Source organism: Mus caroli, chromosome 15, assembly GCF_900094665.2.
Source record: "Mus caroli chromosome 15, CAROLI_EIJ_v1.1, whole genome shotgun sequence".
Classification (NCBI taxonomy): domain Eukaryota; kingdom Metazoa; phylum Chordata; class Mammalia; order Rodentia; family Muridae; genus Mus; species Mus caroli.
In genome coordinates this window covers 23733497-23752094 of record NC_034584.1, presented here as the reverse complement: position 1 = coordinate 23752094, position 18598 = coordinate 23733497, and the positions used below count along the sequence as shown (strand labels likewise).

The 18598-nt window shown below is 38.7% G+C and overlaps 1 protein-coding gene across 1 annotated transcript in view; it reads right to left on the bottom strand.

Annotated features, from left to right (window-relative positions):
- The window catches only part of Dnah5 (dynein axonemal heavy chain 5), a 249534-nt gene that overhangs the window by 89398 nt on the left and 141538 nt on the right, over positions 1-18598 (bottom strand). Inside the window, exons 48-52 of the mRNA XM_021183130.1 lie at positions 9050-9172; positions 8353-8566; positions 6768-6991; positions 3895-4093; positions 2037-2209 (exon numbers count right to left, since the gene is read on the bottom strand). Coding sequence (XP_021038789.1) covers positions 2037-2209; positions 3895-4093; positions 6768-6991; positions 8353-8566; positions 9050-9172 — 933 coding nt within the window. The remainder of the gene's footprint in view (positions 1-2036; positions 2210-3894; positions 4094-6767; positions 6992-8352; positions 8567-9049; positions 9173-18598) is intronic.

The following is an 18598-nucleotide window of genomic DNA, read 5'->3' as shown; positions in this document are numbered from 1 at the left end:
TCAAGGAAAACCCCCTCAGAGCTGAAGTGATGGACTTCAAGAGCATGCTCAGACAGTTGAAGAAAAGCTTCTCACTTGTTTTGCAGAACAGAAAGTTTTGTGATTTCACAATACTGACAAAAATAAACTCAGTATCATTGTTAGTGTTGGGCAGTCCCAGCCCAGCCAGACCATGCCTTTAGCAAACATTTAGCTATGTCATCACCATTAACAGAGCTCTTTTACAGAATGGACAGTTGTTTGCTTGTTTGTTTGCTTGCTTGCTTGCTTGCTTGTTTGTTTGTTTGTTTAATTTCTTGCCCTCCCTTTCCTTTAATTATTCAGTATGCCAGAAGTTCTATTCTTAATGAGACATCCAACAACCATATAGTTGAAGTTCATTTCACACTATTATTTTTATTAGACTTTAGAAGAACATTGGACCTTGAAATTCAGTCCAGAAAGATGTCACAGATTCTAAGAATTCACAGAGACACTGAGCATAGTTGGGAGACCCAATCTCCAGACAACCCCTCTGTCTTCCTCTTTATCCCAGGCTCAGTTCAATCCTGCAGAAAGATCCTTGCCCTCCTATGGAGAAAATGCATGGGTGAGAAAAACCCTAGATCACAGGAAAGGCTCATTGTATATCCTCTCAAACCACATCCCTGACCAGATCCAGTAACTATTAGAGCAGACAACTTGTTTTTATGAGGTCATTCATGCTTATTATACCTAAACGACAGAAGACAGTCTCAAGTCACCTGTTTTCTAAGTGAAAGTATCTGTTAAATGGAAAATCTAATGACATAAACTAGGTCGTATACATTTTTATATATAAAATATAAGTTTTGTTACTTCCAGTGTTTGAGAACTGAACAACTTTCTCATATGACAAAGTAAGATGAAAGTCTACTGCCCCGGTGGAATTCATTGTAACAGAATTTTCCTCTTCCCCAGATCGACTGTTTCTGCACTGTTGTTTTGTTTTGTTTTGTTTTGTTTTGTTTTGTTTTGTTTTGTTTTGTTTTGTTTTGTTTTGTTTTGTTTTGTTTTTAGAACTATTAACTTTGATTACAAAATATATGTGAGGGCTAATCTTGATTTTGCAATTCAAGTTAATTTATAGTCACTACAGAACTTGTCTAAGCATATTGGGAGTGATTTTCTACACGAGATGAATTGGATGGAAAGACCCACCCTAAACTCGGTAAACAGTCAAATGCCAGGTGAGCACCAGGATTCTTTTCTCTCTCTGCTCACTGACTGCAGGAGCAATGTGATCAGCAGCCTCAAGCCCTTGCTGCCAGGATAGACTATATTGTTTCAGACTGTAAGCAAGAAACTAAAATACTCCCTTAAGTTGCTTTTTTCTCAGATATTTGGTCATAGCACCCAGAAAAGCAGATGATACAATCAATGCATACAGCAGAATTTACTGGCATGACTAATTAAAGTGTATAAGTTAATAATATTAAGTAGAAGTACACTGTTGTGCAGCCATTAATATCGTGTACTTCCCATATCTCTTTTCTTCCTGCAAAACTGAAATTCTACCCATTCGACACTGTCACCCAATCCCCTTCTCCATCCTGCATCTGCATTCTCTCTACATTCCATCCCTGTACATGACTACACTGAGAACCTAAGGTGCAGGGAATGTGTGGTATTTGACTCACCTATTTCACTGGGTGTGCTTTAGGCTTAGGCATTATTTCAAAGTGCTGCTCTTAACATCATGTAGATATAAACAGATTTCGTTCTTTGAACTCAGATAAACCACATTCATCCTGTGCAGCAAAAACACTGAGCCAGAAGCCAAATACCACCAACACTGAATAAAATTTTCACATCTCATGTTGGAAATATGAGTGCTCTTATTTTAGGCCTATAATGTTTGACATGTTGCATTCAGCTTAGAAATTCATTGGAATGTAACTGGGAGTTAACTTTTAAACTGACTGCTTGTAGGAAGAGAAAATGAAGGATAGGGCGTTATTCCGGGTGAAGCCAAGTGTCTGTCACTGGCGGCTAGCTCCTTGGTAAAGCTACTGTACCTTGACTAAGTGAACCATTGCATCTATGAAGAACACCATGTCCATGCCAGTGCCACGGATGCTCTCGTTATAAAGCTGCAGGAACACACTCAGACGCTCTCGAAGGTGGTTAAGGGATGTGATTGGCTCATATAGCTTTGGCATTTCAGCATCAGCCTCCTCAGGTGTTTCACCTTGGCAAGAAGCGATAAGTTTCTTCAAATCACTGAACTTGACTACTACTGCCTAAATTAACACACTAAAATTTTAATTTAGTTTTTTAAGAAATTTTTAAAATTCTTAAAATTTAATTTTTTAAGAAAATTTTTAAGAAAACAGAAAGCAGGAAATAGTAGTATCAGAATTTTCATAATCATGGACAGATACTTCTAAAAAGAACCAATTCCAAATGATTTTTTTTTATGATTTAATGAGAACTCACAACTAAACATTGTGACTTGAAGACCATTTCAGAGACAGGAGATTACTGGTTAAAAAAAAAAAATTCTGAAGAAATTTGGATAACATCAAAATCTTGAGAGAGATAAAGAACTGCATGGTTTTTTAGGACAACAAAAATAAGGAAACTCCATAAATGCTCATCTCAAGCTTCACAAAATAAAGTGTTTTAAAGTCACAGGCAGTTGGACATTTCTTTAATGGCCTTTGCCCTCACCCCAGGTGGAGCAGTTGCACTTTGACCCTTTAAAAGCTCAGTCTATTTACTCATCATTCTCAACCGGAGGGTGTGAGATATAAATGAGTCCAATAAACACAGGATAAGTCCTAGTCATTTTTTTCCAAATGATTTTGTACATGCTTGACCTGCTATACAAGAAGTCTTTCTAACTGCAGGGGAAACTGTAATGGGTTTTGTTTTTTTTTTTTTTTTTGTACCTTTCACTCAGAAACTTTTGATGGATCACACATATAGTTGCCACCACAAATCAGAGATGCTGTAGTCATCCCCAACCATTAGAAGACATAACTACATTAGCCTAGAGTGCCCTACAAGTCAATGGTGGCCTTAGCTCTGGTCTCTGCCTCCCAACTGCTGGTACAACAGGCATATGCCTCTGCTCTCTGTTTATGAAGTTTATGAAGTCTAACACTTTATGTGTGGTGGGCAAGCACTGTACCTATCAGCTGAGCTCTACTCCCAGTGCCAACAGCTTTTATAATATTAAAACATGACCAAGAATCTATCCTCAGTTTTAGAAATAGTCTTTAAATGAAGAATAATGTTTGGTTTAAAACCATTGAGTTCTGATGTGAAAGTCAGGGCAGTGTGTCTATTTCCATAAATAAAAGGAATAGATCTCCACTTTCTGTGAATCCAATCACAAAGGCTGCCTGTGCATCACTCACTTCTTCTAGGTTATATACACTGGGCTTCTTATAGAATTCAGATGCCTGGATAAGAATCGTTGCCATTCTGGTTGCCTTTTATTTGGCAGTAGCTATGGCTGCAGATGCCTACATATCCCACAGATAACACTTGGGTTTTCCCCAATTCCTGTGATGTGACAATCACATTTCTATCTGCAAACATGAAAACAATAAGATTCAAGAGACATTCACCAATAGGTATTAAATCCTCCCTTCTACCTCTGATAGGCCACAAGTCCTAAACATGTTCTTTTGCTCTACCCCACATCTCTGCTCAGTTTAATAACCAAAGTGATCACCATAAAGGTAATTCACCTTTGAACTCCATGATTTTGTACTGACCACTCCTCCTGTACTTACTGAGCACATACTTTCCCCAGGTTTGTTTTCTGCACAGGAATTGAAGCTATGCAAATGTACAAACCTTCTAGCATTAGATCTCGACTTGGGAGCCACCTTTTGGAGAACTTCAAACACCTCAATAGTTTACCTGTAGCTTCTGGTGCATCCCTCAAGAAATCCACAAAATAAGCATCAACTCCAATATCCACTACAGGTGTTTTCTCTTCACCAAACTCCTCCTCTACCAAACTGACAACAGCCTTATCGAACCAGGTCACATCACTGGACATGCTAAAGCGGTCAGCTATCACACGTTTACACTCATGCTTCCACAGCCTGAGGAGGTCCTGTTGAAGACATAATTAAATGCATCATTAATTCCCACTGTGCCATAATTGAGATTTCAGGTTGATATACCACAGAGCCTCATCTCTCTGGTTTTCAGATACAGTACTTTAAAGATAGATACAATATGCCTATATTTCAATTTAAGTTGATCTTATTAAAACATAATAAAAGGAAATAGAATTTATTATTTTCTGATCTTTATTGAAAAAATATCTTCAGTTAATAACATTACAAATTTATCAGATCAATCAACAAACTAATTGATGTTGTGTAGAAAGGTGTTCATTTGTTACTAAATTGGTTACAATGTTTCCTTTCATGGGTCACTTACAATGTAATGTACAAAATATGAACAACTCTTACATGTATCCAATCAAGATTTATAAAAAGACATATTTAATTAGTATGGATGAGAAAAAATGCTGCAAAAGTAAATCTAGCATATCTGAATGAAAAAACTCAGTGGATTTTATCCACTGGTAGCTGGGCGAAACTGATTAGACATCACTCCTATACTTTCCAAAAAAAAAATAATATTTGATAAACTCCATTATTTGCTTTAAAATAATCATATACTTCCTTACCTTCGAGGTCAGATTTGTTACTAATGACAAAAACTATTTGGTTTCCAGAATATAAAAAGTTTCTGTTAAGAAAAAGTTTACTATAGCATCAATTTCTAAAGCTGTTTGCATTGAGCTAAAATGAGTGACCAGAATGACTACTGAAGAATAATAGTTGAGACTCTCATTCCACATTCCATTAGTTTATTAATAAAACTCAGAGAGGTAAACTCAACTTGAGAGTAGGCCAGATGGCTTAAAAAGTAATGGTGCTTGCCATGTAAACTTGATGACTTCAGGTTGTTCCCTGGAACCCACTTCAAAGTGGAAGAAAGGACTTCCTCTACACAGTTGTCTTCTGACCTCCACATACTTGTCCCTCCCCCTCCCCCTCCCTCTGTTTACAAAATGAAAAAAAAAATGTTTAAAACAACTTGAAATATTTACTACTGCTAAACTAAATGTCACTTTGTAGTATGAATTATGAGCTTTGCCAAAAATTTGTCTGGTTTTCAAAAGTTAGCAAGTATGGGTGCCTGTTGGCAAGCATCCGGAGCAGAAATGAGGGGATTTGGGAGTGAACACTCGACATGCTTACTGACTACTTTGTCCATAATCCCACCCTATGAGTGGTTTTTGTAGCCAGTACTCCTGAAGCTAGTGGCCAAACTACATCCCCAGCTCCAGAAAGCCCAGGAAAGAAGCCACCTGTGACTGAGACTGAGCACAAAGTCACACTTTAAAGGTAAAAGACATAGCAGATTTTTTTAAGCTATTGTTCTATTTTGAAGGGAGTTTTTATTTGTTTGGTTGGTTGGAGTTTTTGGTTTTTGTTTTTGTTTGTTTGCTTGGTTGGTTGGTTGGGGTTTTTTGTTTGTTTGTTTTTTTGGTTTTGGGGGTTGTTTTTTTTTTGTTTTGTTTTGTTTTGTTTTATCTTCGAGACAGGGTTTCTCTGTGTAGCCTTGGCTGTCCTGGAACTCACTCTGTAGACCAGGCTGGCCTCAAACTCAGTGCTGGGATTAAAAGCGTGTGCCACCACACTTGGCTTTGAAGGGAGTTCTTACAACATGGGAAGGGTCATATTCACATCTGTCCATAAATGCTCATTTTGTTTTTTGTAGTAAATGTATTTTCTACTCTGCTGCCTCTTTTCAGTTGTAGAAGAATAGATCATTCTTTTTACTTCATCTAATTACAAGGAAAACTCATATGTGACTAACAACAAAATATTTTCTTTTCATTCTGCTTATTTATAAATACAATTATTTTTAAGTTTAAATGTGACGTTTAAAATATGAAGACTATTATGCAATAAAACCACTCATAATTGTGCCCACTACTTTTTTAAGAAAAGTGGAGATTATGAAAAAAAAAAACAGTATTTTTTTTTCTATTCTAGCCTGTGATTAATAGCAACTGTCACCTTGATAGAATCTGGGGTCATGCAGAACACAAGCCCATGCCTGTGCTGAATCATCTAGATTTAGTCAGTAGAGGAGGGAAGACCTACCTTAACTACAGATTATGCTAGTCCTTGGGCAGAGGTCCTAGACTGACAAAAAAAAAAAAAAAAAAAAAAAAAAAAAAAAAAACCCAAACTGAGTATCAGCATTCACTGCTGACTGCTTCCTGGCTATGGATACAATGTAACCTCCAGCATTCACTGCTGACTGCTTCCTGGCTATGGATACAATGTAACCTCCAGCATTCATTGCTGACTGCTTCCTGACTATGGATACAATGTAACCAGCAGCCTCACACTCTGCCCCAGTGCCTTCCTCAACTAGGATAGTCTATACCTTCCCAGAAAGAGCCTTTCTCCTTTAAATTGCTCATATTGGGATATTTTACCAAGAAAATAGGAAGAGATACTAATACATACCCCTTAGATAATAATTGTATATATTATTTCTTTAAATATAAATTACTTTAATCGAAATTATAGTTCAAATTTTCTAATGTGATATTTATTTTTTCTCTCACTGATGATACCCAGACACAGATGAAAGTATGTAAGAAGATCCAATTTTTTTTCAGACTTCATCTAAAAATCAAATTTAGAATAAGAAAATAGCAGTGGGAATTGTTTTATATATTAAGTATCACGTACGTCTGTGTCTTTGATGACCTCTGAAGTGATGTTCAGCATGCCCTGCCAGATCCTGGAGAGGTCTCGAAGGTTGAACACATAGTGGAATTTCGCAGGCGTTGGGAGCATCTTCAGTTTGGTCATCTGCCACAGGCGGCGTGTCAGGGGTACCAGCTTTATCACAGCATCTCGAACTTCCTCAGAGAAGCCCCGCTGGGCACAGTAGTAGCCTGCCCCAATCACACCTGGGAAGAGGGAGGATAATCAAAATCTGACTAATCCCTGCACTCAGTTCTGAGGAAAAGCATGAAAATGAAGAATTTGCACAAATGTAATGTTATATTTTAACAGATGGCTATGCACTAAGACAATCATATCAGTTAATGGTCTGTTCATTTTTCAAATACTCAAAAAACTAGTGATAGGTTTAAGTAAGTCAGCATTCAGTATATCAGAGTATTATTTTAAAAGTACTCTCAAGGGGCTGGAGAAAAGCTTCACTGTGGTAAAACATTTGCCTAATATGTACAAAGCTCTAGATTCTATCCCAGTAGGGTCTGATGATGATGATGATGATGATGATGATGGAAGCAAACACTGAAAATTCTGGATACACTAATTTAATATCAGTCAATGAATAACAGTGATAAATATATAAAATTGGCATAAAAGGTTAATTGTTTTGGGGGGGTTGTTTGTTTGTTTGTTTGGTTTGGTTTTGTCCTCTTTAGTTTCCTCTTATTTTGTTGACTTCCCATGCATTGTAAAATCATTTTCCTTATGCATAACATTTTCCAGGCACCAAAGAATAGTTACATGTGGTAGAAGTCATCGCCTATCATGAACTTTACTTTCCCCAAATTTAGATAATTCAAATGTCATTAGGTCTCCAAACCTTCCCACTGCTGTGACTGAAGGCAGAGCGCTGTCACACTCTCCAAGCCTGGGGTGACAAGATGACATTTTATCCTGCCAGAAATTAATTAGGGTAATCCTAATGAGTTTTGTGTCAGTTGCAGTTTCAGAAATTGTAAATTAATACCTAACAGAGAGTTGTTCATAACTTCAAACTCTTTTTTAAGTAAAGAATAATTCAAAAACCAGTAACAATGCATTTTCGTTGCTCAAGTAAATATACTTGGTTATATATTGAGCTAGTAGCTCTTCACTTAAATTGTCTCTGGAGTGCTACATATTTAATCCATGAGTAATTGATTACAATTCTGTTGAGTACCCTGGTGGTCAGATGAGAGTCATATTTGGTTAGACTATTAGGCACCTGTTCTTAACAAAAGTATAGATTGCCCATGTGAAAACCAGCTCACGTATGTGTCATGTATAACTTTTTTCCATGAGAAGCTGACAACAGCTACTTAAATGAAAGTGATGATGATGATGATTGATAATGATGATGATGATAAAAAAGAACATGGAGTAAGGCTTCTATGTCCATAAATATTTATAATTAATCCCTGTAGGAAACAAAGTAAAACAGGAATAAGGATGCAAACCAAGAGCTTCCCCCACTCTGTGGTGCCATCTGGGTAGACTTGCTGAGAGCAGATATCACATCCCTCTTTCCCCTGCCAACGAACAACCATTTTACCAAAGATCTTGTCCATGGAAGCATCTGAAGGCAAGGTACAGTTGAATATGGAGAACTGTCTCTTCAAGCGCTGCGGTATGTCATTGCGTCCACCCCCAGGATGGATCATGGCTGCCAAGAACTGGATGTCCACAATGCTAGTGAACTCTCCAGGCTTCTCCAGGTTATAGAACCCATTTTGTTCCATCAGCTGTCGGACAATCTCATTAGTAACCTAAGAGAAATAACTTTTAGAATTAAAATGCCATTCCTTAGACTAAAGAAAGGCTCAGTAGGTACAGTGCTCACAGCTAAAGCATGAAGACTTGAGTTTAGGTCCCCCAGAAGCCACATAAGAGCCAGGTGTGGTTATGTACACCTCAGATCTGGGATTAGGGGTAGTGACAAGTAGTGGCCAGTCTACCAAAATGGTGAGGCCCACGTTCAGAGAGACCTGTCTCCAGGAAGGTAGAGAGTGGTGGACAAAGCTACCTAATGATAACCTCTGGCCTCAAAAGTACAGAAATACAAGAGAGGACAGAATGGACAGACAAGCAGACATATTACTAGAACATAATTCCTTAAGCTTTTCTACAGAACAGAGTTTGTTGTAAATTTCAGATATTGCATGCTGAAAATATACAAAAAAAATTTACTCATAGAAGAATAAATCAATCATAAATTAGCAAAATAGAAATGTACAGTGGAATTGATATACCTGATCACCCCATTCGTTGATTACAGGCATATTTAAATCATCAATAAAGACAGCCATTTTCTTCCCCGCAGGAGGACCATATGTCGTGCCCATGCGTTTATCCACGTAACTCTCTATTGTCCTCTGTTAAGCAAGAACACCAACAGAAACATCTGAAAGCCTTCACTAAGACTTGATCAACTACCACAAACAGACATTAAACAAGATGAGAACCTTTAAATGAGAGGAGCTACTTACTTATTAAAAGCCAAAAATGCCCTCCTTAATTTGGGGAAAGCTAGTTAGTTCGTAAATTGTTTTTGCATAATACTTACAGGCTTTAAGAATCTGATTTCATTTACCATTTAATAAAGTTCCCATCAATGTCAATTCTGCTTGGAATCTACTCGGCTGATGCTTCCCTGCTGATTTATGAGGATTTCGTGCCATTTCCCGGTTCTTATACCAACTACTCCTAACCTCAGTCCTATAAAAGTTTTATCACAATCAGAGATACTGTTAAAGGGGGATATTGATTGTTAAATAAGGATATTGACTCATGAGCTGTATAGCCTGCCTTAGACTGAAGGCTGCTACAGAGCCTGTTGTTCCAAGTATCCCCTATGATTCAGATCCCCTGCTGTGGGACCCCACAGCTGCACCAACAATGAGTCTTTCCTATTCTCACACAGCAAGAACAAAGCCCGCTGTCTCCTCTCACTCAACACTCCTCCACGGTAGGAGGAGAGGCCATGCTGTGCTCTACTTACCCAAGACAATGTGGAAAAGGACACTGAACTTACTAAAAGGGGGCTTTGATGTAGTAGGGAGAGGGTACAAGAAAGATCTCAAACTTATTTTTTATTTATTCTTTAAGAATTTTGTACAGTATATTTTTATCATATTCTTTCCTAGCCCCCAGCTCCTTCCAGATCCCCCTCACAACGTTACATTCTTTCTCTTTCTTAAAAAGAATCTCAGACTCATGACACTGGTAATACATTTGTTCCATGGCCATCCACAGTGGCTTAGAAATAAACCATCAAAATGAACTCCTTTGTTAGTTTTTAGTGATTGGGTCTTTGCCTTTATCTAGGTCTCTACAGGAAACAAAAATGCAGTGAAAATCATTTGTGTTTTTCAGTCTTAGCTTATTTTGTATTGCTATTAATAATAACCAACTTCACTTAAGTTAAAATAAATGTAAAGTTAAAAGAAATGTATTGACCAGGTAACTGGAATTAGCATACAAGAACAAACAGGAAATTCTAAGATTTCCAACTCTACAAGCTCAGAGTTCTATTGTACAACTGTACATTGATACAATTGTAGGATCTATCCATGCATGCTGTTAAATTATGTTAGACGTGCTGAATACATGCACAGGGAGTAAAGGCACACTAAAATAAAACTGAATTCTTCTATCCAAAAATGATTTCTTACAACTCCTATCCGAAATTATTTTCTTGCAACGTGTAAAGGGTAAACCAGTTAAAATTATTTTTATAACCAATATATAACTATAAAGTGTACTATAATATAAAGAAATGGCTACATATTTGCCTCCAGAAATCTTCAAAGTAATTGCAAATTGTAAGTTTCCATCATCATTTCAATAAGCAATAGAGAGAGATGAAAATGTTTTCATCATTTTCAATAGAAATACATGTAAACATATCACAACTCATCCAATTATAAAACAAATCTCCCATGGGAATTATATAATAGAAAAGAGAGTGCCATATTCCCCTGACACAAAAGCATGCTGTTTAATGTACTGGTTTAAATTTAGCTCTGCTTTTCAATGAATTTAAATGCATAAGCCAATTAACAACCTCCCGACAACCCCCTATGGCAAACCAGTCTTCCCATCATCCCACATCTATTAATAAGAACTCTTTGTCATGTGAAAATTTATGTTTTCTAGGATCTTCCAAGGCTAAAAGCCCATAGGTGGGATAATTAGAGTAACACCGAGGAACTCCCATATGTGGGACACTCTCTCCCGCATCACTCTGACCGTGATTTCTTCTAAGTAATGGGAAAGGATAAATACATTACATATCATAAAATGGCTATGCTGGCAAAAGCAAAAAGAAAGAGGGAATCAGATAGTTTGTAAATGTGGAGCTGTTTTATTAACTATATAATTTTCTAAAATGAATTAGCACGTTAGAAAAGGTTGATGCCAAATGATATCAACAACTAACTAAATGTCTGTGGAGGAAGCCCAATGGCTAAATGCTTGCCATGCTAGCAGTGAGGATCTGAGTATGGAGACACGTGCTTGGCATCTCAGTTCTGAAGACAGAGGACAGGCAGGTGCCTGGTGACCAGCCCTTCTCATCTGGTGAACTGCAGATCTGTGAGGCACCCTGTTTCAACAGCAAATGTTGTCCTCTAACTTTCACATACAGGCCACACGGATGCACATATGACTCCTCACACATGTGCACCTGAACACACATGCAAATGCAAATAGATAAATAATTTCACTTCTCCACTTAGGTTCCCCACAGCATCACAAATATCAAGACATGCAGCTATAACTCCAAATAGGTATTCTAACATTTAGTTACCATCTCTTTCTTAATCTAGAATGAAATCTAGAGTATACACCTTATCTATGTTATTCTTCATTGTACCTTTAGTATCTAGAAAATAACTTGAGACCATATACATTTGATATATTAGTAAAGAAATATAGGAGTCCAAGAATCATGGTTTGATATTTCCCATTCTCCTTCAACATCCATTAAACTATCAATTTTTGTCTAACCAAGATAAGATGGATCCATGTGTTCTATTTCACTCTCGTTTCTGCATCCTGGCCCAGCCCAACCTCCCTCTTGAATAGTTACCATCAGGTATCTCTTACAAAGTCATTCACCTCTTCCATCTTGCTCTCTGCTCTGTGGTTCCTAAATGTCCCTGTGAATGAGACACTGTGTAAATCTGCATAATTTGCAAGGTTTTACATAAGGGCTCCCATGGACTCACAGATGTAAAAGAGAAGGTTAGATGACTGCTTCTCTCACTAGCTCTGTGGTTCGTCTCTCTCTCTCTCTTACTGTGTCTAAGTCACAGCCCAGAATCAATATAAACATAACCTACAGAGAATTAGACATATGTGATACATGAAAAGGGAATTAAATTTTAAAGTCATTGTAAAATTATACAGGTGTTTTTACTATATCAATGGGAATGCCATTCAAGCTGTTAAGTCATTTTTTTCATAAATATCATGCACAATTAAATTGAAACATAAATCTACTTGACGTTACATTTCCATCTATGTATGATATATATCTAAAATATAAAAATTGAGAGGTTGTGCTCTTTATTTAACACCATACAGCCCAAGTAATAGAATCTTCCACTTTATTATAAATTATTGAAAACACTCTTACATTAGCAAAGTTTAAAAGGCTAACCAGGGTTACACAGCAAGACCCTGTCTCAAAAAAAAATAAAAAATAAAAAAAAGAAGGGATATAGATGATAGACAGACAGACTCAGACAAAGGGATGTATATGCAATGGTCCATGGTGGGTTGGGGATGTTAAAATGTAAACCATAATGCTAGAACTGACACAGAAATGTAAAAAATGCCCAACTAACAACTAACAATAAAATAAACACATTATTGATAAATCAACTGTGAGTGTTAAGATGGGTGACAAAAATCCATGGGGAGGAAGCAGGAGGGTGCGGAGAGAGGCAGCAGATGATCCGGACCTGGTGCTCAGCTTCGCTTTGCTGCCAACCAATGAAAGTTAGTATAAGAGTATTTCAGCACTGGTTCATTCATATTATTGTTCCTCCTAGGGGGCTGCAAACCCCGATGGCTGTGAGTATCCAGGTACTGGCAGAGCCTCTGGCGGGGGGGGGGGGGGGGGGGGGCAGGGTTGGGGAGCTATATCAGGTTCCTGTCAGCAAGCTCTTGTTAGCATCCACAATAGTGTCTGGGTTTGGTAACTGTATGTGGGATGGATCCCAAAGTAGAGCAGTCTCTGGATGGTCATTCCTTCAGTCTCTGCTCCACACTTTGTCTCTGATAGGTATACCTCCCACGGGTATTTTGTTCCCCCTTCTAAAAAGGACCACACTTTGGTCTTCCTTCCTCTTGTCCTCTTGTGGTCTGTGAATTGTATCTTGGATATTCCGAGCTTCTGGGTTAATATCCACTTATCAGTGAGTGCATACCATGTGTGCACATGGAGGGACCCATGGCTCCAGCCATATATGTAGCAGAGGATGGCCTTGTCAGTCATCAATGAGAGGAGAGGCCCTTGGTTCTGTGAAGGCTCAATGCCCCAGTGTATGGGGAATGCCAGGACAGGGAAGTGGGACTGGGTAGGTTGGTGAGCAGAGGGAGTAGGGGTGGAATAGGTCATTCAGAGGGGAAATGAGGAAAGGGGATAACATTTGAAACGTAAATAAATATCTAATAAAAAATTTTTAAAACGTTTGAGCACATGACTGGCGTTCAGCTTACCAATGAACAGTTAGTATAAGAATGTTTCAGCATAAAGGGATCTGCAACCCTATATATAGGTGGAACAACATTATGAACTAACCAGTACCTCGGAGCTCTTGACTCTAACTGCATATGTATCAAAAGATGGCCTAGTCGGCCATCACTGGAAAGAGAGGTCCATTGGACAAACAAACTTTATATGCCCCAGTACAGGGGAACGCCAGGGCCAAAAAAATGGGAATGGGTGGGTAGGGAAGTGGGGGGGGAGGGTATGGGGGACTTTTGGGATAGCATTGGAAATGTAATTGAGGAAAATATGTAATAAAAAAATATTAAAAAAAAAGAATGTTTCATCATGTGTTAGGGGTCTCCACCAGAAACTAGTATCATGCTGCTCTGGAAAGCCAAAAGAATTCTCTTTACAGGAAGCCGAGGTGAGTCTGAAGGGGCTTGAAGGACCCAGCTCCGTGATCACCCAAGCAACCCACTCACGGTTCTGTTGCCTGAAAAGACGTAAGATGTGCTGCCTGGGTTTAGGATTCACGTTTTTAAAGTTAAAAATTATGTATATAAGATAATTGTTATATTTAAAAGGCATTAAGACAGCTTTTAAAAGAGATCAAATTTTTAGAATTCCTCATAATTTTCATTTTCGTCTTTCCACATTTTTAAATTATGTAAATCGCAAAGATATGAATCAATAATTTTCAGAAATAGAAAAAAACAAAATAGCACTAGGAAATGGATCATTTGTCTTCTAAAAAAAATAAATTCTCTTGGCTAAAATGTAATTTGGACTGAGTATAAAGTTTTTATCCAAACTAGACACCTTGGATAGCCTTAGGAGGCATGATTAATTATTAATAAGAGATAATGTCCCAAGCAGGGAGGAACATATGACTTCCCACTGATACAAGATGCTGAAACAGCCAGAAACATCATGAAACCGTCCAACACAGGCAATGTTCTCAGACTGACTGTACTACACTCTCATGGTAGCAGACAAGATGTGGGCACTATCTTTCTCCTCTACAATTTCAATTTGCTTGGTTGGGATCCATATAAGTGGAAGGACTAAGAGACAAAAGCCCTCTTGCTCCATCAGTTCCATTTAGCAAGAATGACTGGAAATTATAATGAAAAAGTTAATTACAGGAGTTTGGCTAATTGAAAGCTTTCTCAAACTAATGAGGCTAGCTTGATAGGCAGCAGTGATGCTCAGCAGTCAAGCCAGCCCAGGCAGGAAGCAGGGTAGGCAATGCTGTGGCATTTCTTGGCAGGAGAAGAAACAGTGATGTAATGAAATAACAACAAAAGACAGGAGGAGGTTTCCTGCCCTTGAACACTGAGAACCTAGACGTCCCTGTGGATACCTGCCAGACCTCTCTCTCCATCTCTAACAGTGATGTCCTAATCATTGAAAGCCAAGGTCATACTAAAGTCTCAAGAACAGTAACTAGGTAGATCACTACCCTATGTGGTATATAAATCATAGTTATATTTTTAAAAATGTTCTCTCTCAAATGAGGCTATAATTATTACCCTTAGAGAGAACTATCTTTCTAAAGTAAAATTGGTGAAAATTCTTTAAATATGATGCAGTATCAGTAACATATGTGTGTGGTGGTAGCACTGTGTTGCATGTATGTGAATGCATATGCCTATGTGTGTACTTGCATGCATATGTTTGTGTGTGTGTGTCTATATATATGTGTGTGTTTGTGAGGAAAAAGATAAATGTATAAAGATATTTCCATTACCAGCCTAGAAAAATTTAATTATCTATCACACACACACACTATAAAATCACTGATGAGCATCTGCATTTTGGGGTTGACATTTCATCTGGATTTCTATGCCAAGACACTGTATAGATGGCATTTACTTGACAGAGGGCTAGCCAGTATTGGAAATTTCATCTCCAGCAGAGGACTATAATGAAGTTGACAGTCTTACTTAGAAGCCGAATCAATGGTCTTAGTATATTGGCTCTGGTGCTGCTGATTAAATTAAGCAATAAGAAGACATGAATTATCCACGCCCTCAACAATTTTCATTGAGCTGATATTTTGATTCCAATAAGCAAAGGACAGCAAAGTTCATCAGAAGCAAAGTTTTATGAGCCTCCTTTTCGATAAATATTTGCCTTCCAATTACAATTTTTGATGAGCATCATTTTCAAATTGATTAATATTCTAATAGAAACATTAAATTTTTTCAAATAATTGAGGCATAGACTGAACCATAAAGAATTTCTTCCCTGGGGCCTGGGTGGAGAGGGGAGGGGGAGGAGAAAGGGGAAATAGGATCAGATATGTGAGGTCAGAAAAGAAGCCCAGAGGGCCAGGAGAATGAATGGAAATATGCAGACTCAGGGGAGCTTGGGAGGGGGGCCCTCTAGAAAGTACCAGAGATCTGGGAGGTGAGAGACTCTCAGGATTCAATGAAAGTGACCTTAGCCAAAATGCTCAACAATGGGGAGAGGTGGGGCCTCAAGTGGAGGGATGGGATTGCTAACCCACAGTCAAAATTTCTGACCTAGAATAGTTCCTGTCTAAAAGAATTGCAGGGGCAAAAATGGAGAAGAGACTGAAGACAAGAGTCTAACATGGTTGTCCTCCAAGTGGCTCGATCAGCAGATGACTGAGAAAGACACAGATACACCCAATCATTGGACTGAAGTCAGGAACCCACATAGTTGAATTAGGAAGGCTTGAAGAAGCTCAAGGGCATGATGACCCAATAGGAAGACCCCATAGAAAAACTAGCAGTCTCAACGAACCCAGAACCCAGGGAGCTCCCAGAGATTAAGCCACCAGCCAGGCAGCATACACAGGCTGGTCCGAACCCACATACACCCCACCCCCGCACATATATATAAGAGGACTGCCTGGTCTGGCCTCAGTGGGAGAAGATGTACCTAATCCTCAAGACACTTGAGGCCCCAGGGAAGTGGGAGGCCTGGTGTGTGTGTGTGGATTAGAACACCCTCTCAGAGGCAAGGGGAAGGAGTAGTGGGATGAGGAACTGGGGGGAGAGGTTGGGGGAGCAAATGGCTGAAATGTAAATAAATAAAAGAAATTAAAATAGAAAAAGAACTTCATCCCCATAATTCCCTGCCCGGAAACCATAGACTATCAAACAAAAAGCCAGGTGACAGGTGCTAGTGGTTATTGGGCATGGGGCTCTCATATACCAGCAAACATTACAGGCTAATGACATTCATTTGGATTACCCTCCATAACTTAAGGGTGTATCTGATGCCTGGAGGCACAACTTGAGTTACCTGATGTGAAGAAATCAAGCTAGTATCAGCCTATTAGCTTCATCCCTACCGACTGGCTTTAATAGTGCTGGAAGGCAGTATGAATGCTACCATAAGAAAAAGATAGTAGATGGTCTCACCCAGATGTGAACCTTGTGAGCTACATCGATGACTGGCTTGGAAATGCAGACCCTAGTGGCATCAATATTATGGAAATAACCAAACACTTTCTGGTTGAATGTAAGGCCAGCCTCACAAGACAGAATCCATGACCAGTACTGTTAATTTAACCAAGAACCCGTGGCTGAGTCCTAGAGGAGAAGCTAATACTAACATTCTGTTAAATGGACATAGAATTAAACCGACTCCTAAATACTTGCCTCTAAACCCATAGATTAGAGCAGTTCTCAGTGCTTATCTGAGAAGGTTCCTTTTGAAATATATAGTAATTAATACTCAGACTTATAACTGGTCAATGAACAGATAAAAAGAGAGTACTCAGCTCTAAAAGGGATCTCTCTCTCTTCCTCTGCTTCTCTGTTTCTACCTCTGCCTATCTCCTCTCTCTCTGTCTCTGTCTATGTCTCTGTCTCTCTTTGTCTGTTTCTCTCTGCCTGCCTCTCTGTCTCTCTCTCTTGTCTCTGTCTATCTCTTTGCCTCTGTCTCTCTCTATCTCTCTGTCTCTCGATCTCTTGTCTCTGTCTNNGTCTCTGTCTCTCTTTGTCTGTTTCTCTCTGCCTGCCTCTCTGTCTCTCTCTCTTGTCTCTGTCTATCTCTTTGCCTCTGTCTCTCTCTCTCTCTCTCTCTCTCTCTCTCTCTGACACACACACACAGAGGAGGGTTCTGAGCAAGCAGAAATCATATTGAAAGAGGAGGGAGAGACACTAGAGAACTGCTACAAAACAACACTGTATTTCCAGTACTTTCAGATAACACAGAGCAGTTACATACATGAGCTCCGAGCACCATAACTGTATGTACAAGGCCTACACAAAATCTTGGCAGCCAAAAAATAAAAATCCCAGCATGAATGGGAGGGGCACTCACAGAAAACCACCTCTAGCTGAAAAACTATTGGCAGATGATGGCTGCTGAGGGAGGGTGTAACCCCCTGGTAGGCTGCCCATGCTTCAGTGGGTAGTCCTGTGCATAAGGCTCAGTGGGCTTAACACCACCACATGGGGTTGAGAGGAAACCTAGTGGGAAGAAGGGTTGGAGGGTAATTTGATCAAGGCATGTGATAGACATATATGACATTCTCAAACCAAATCTAAATATATATTTATTTTTATTTCATGTGGTTTTGCCTGTATTCAAAATGTATGTACACTTTATGCATGCATGGTGCCCATGAAAATCAGAATGGTGTCAGGTTCCTTGGAACTGGAAACATGATGAGCTACCATGTGGTTGTTGGAAATCAAATCAGGTTCGCTGTAAGACCAGAAACTATTGGTAACCACTGAGCCATCTCTCCAGTCTCTCAAACAATATGTTGGGGTAAAAAATTTTAAAAAGAATATCTCCTTTCATTTCTCAGTATGATGATAGAAACCTTTAGCACTTGGATTTGGGAGTGAGAAACAAAAGCGTCTGGAGTTTAAGACTCACCTAGAATCCTTACTACTTACTAACAAAGGTCTAGGCCACATACCTTTGACATGTAAAACCTCTTCCACATATCTACACATTTTTTCTAACAAATAGACATACAGATGTAAAACAAAAAGAAAAGTGGAGAGACTGTGCTCAATTTGCAACTTATACTCATCTGAAACTGTGTGACATAATGCAATTTACAATGAATATATACAGTGAGCATGGC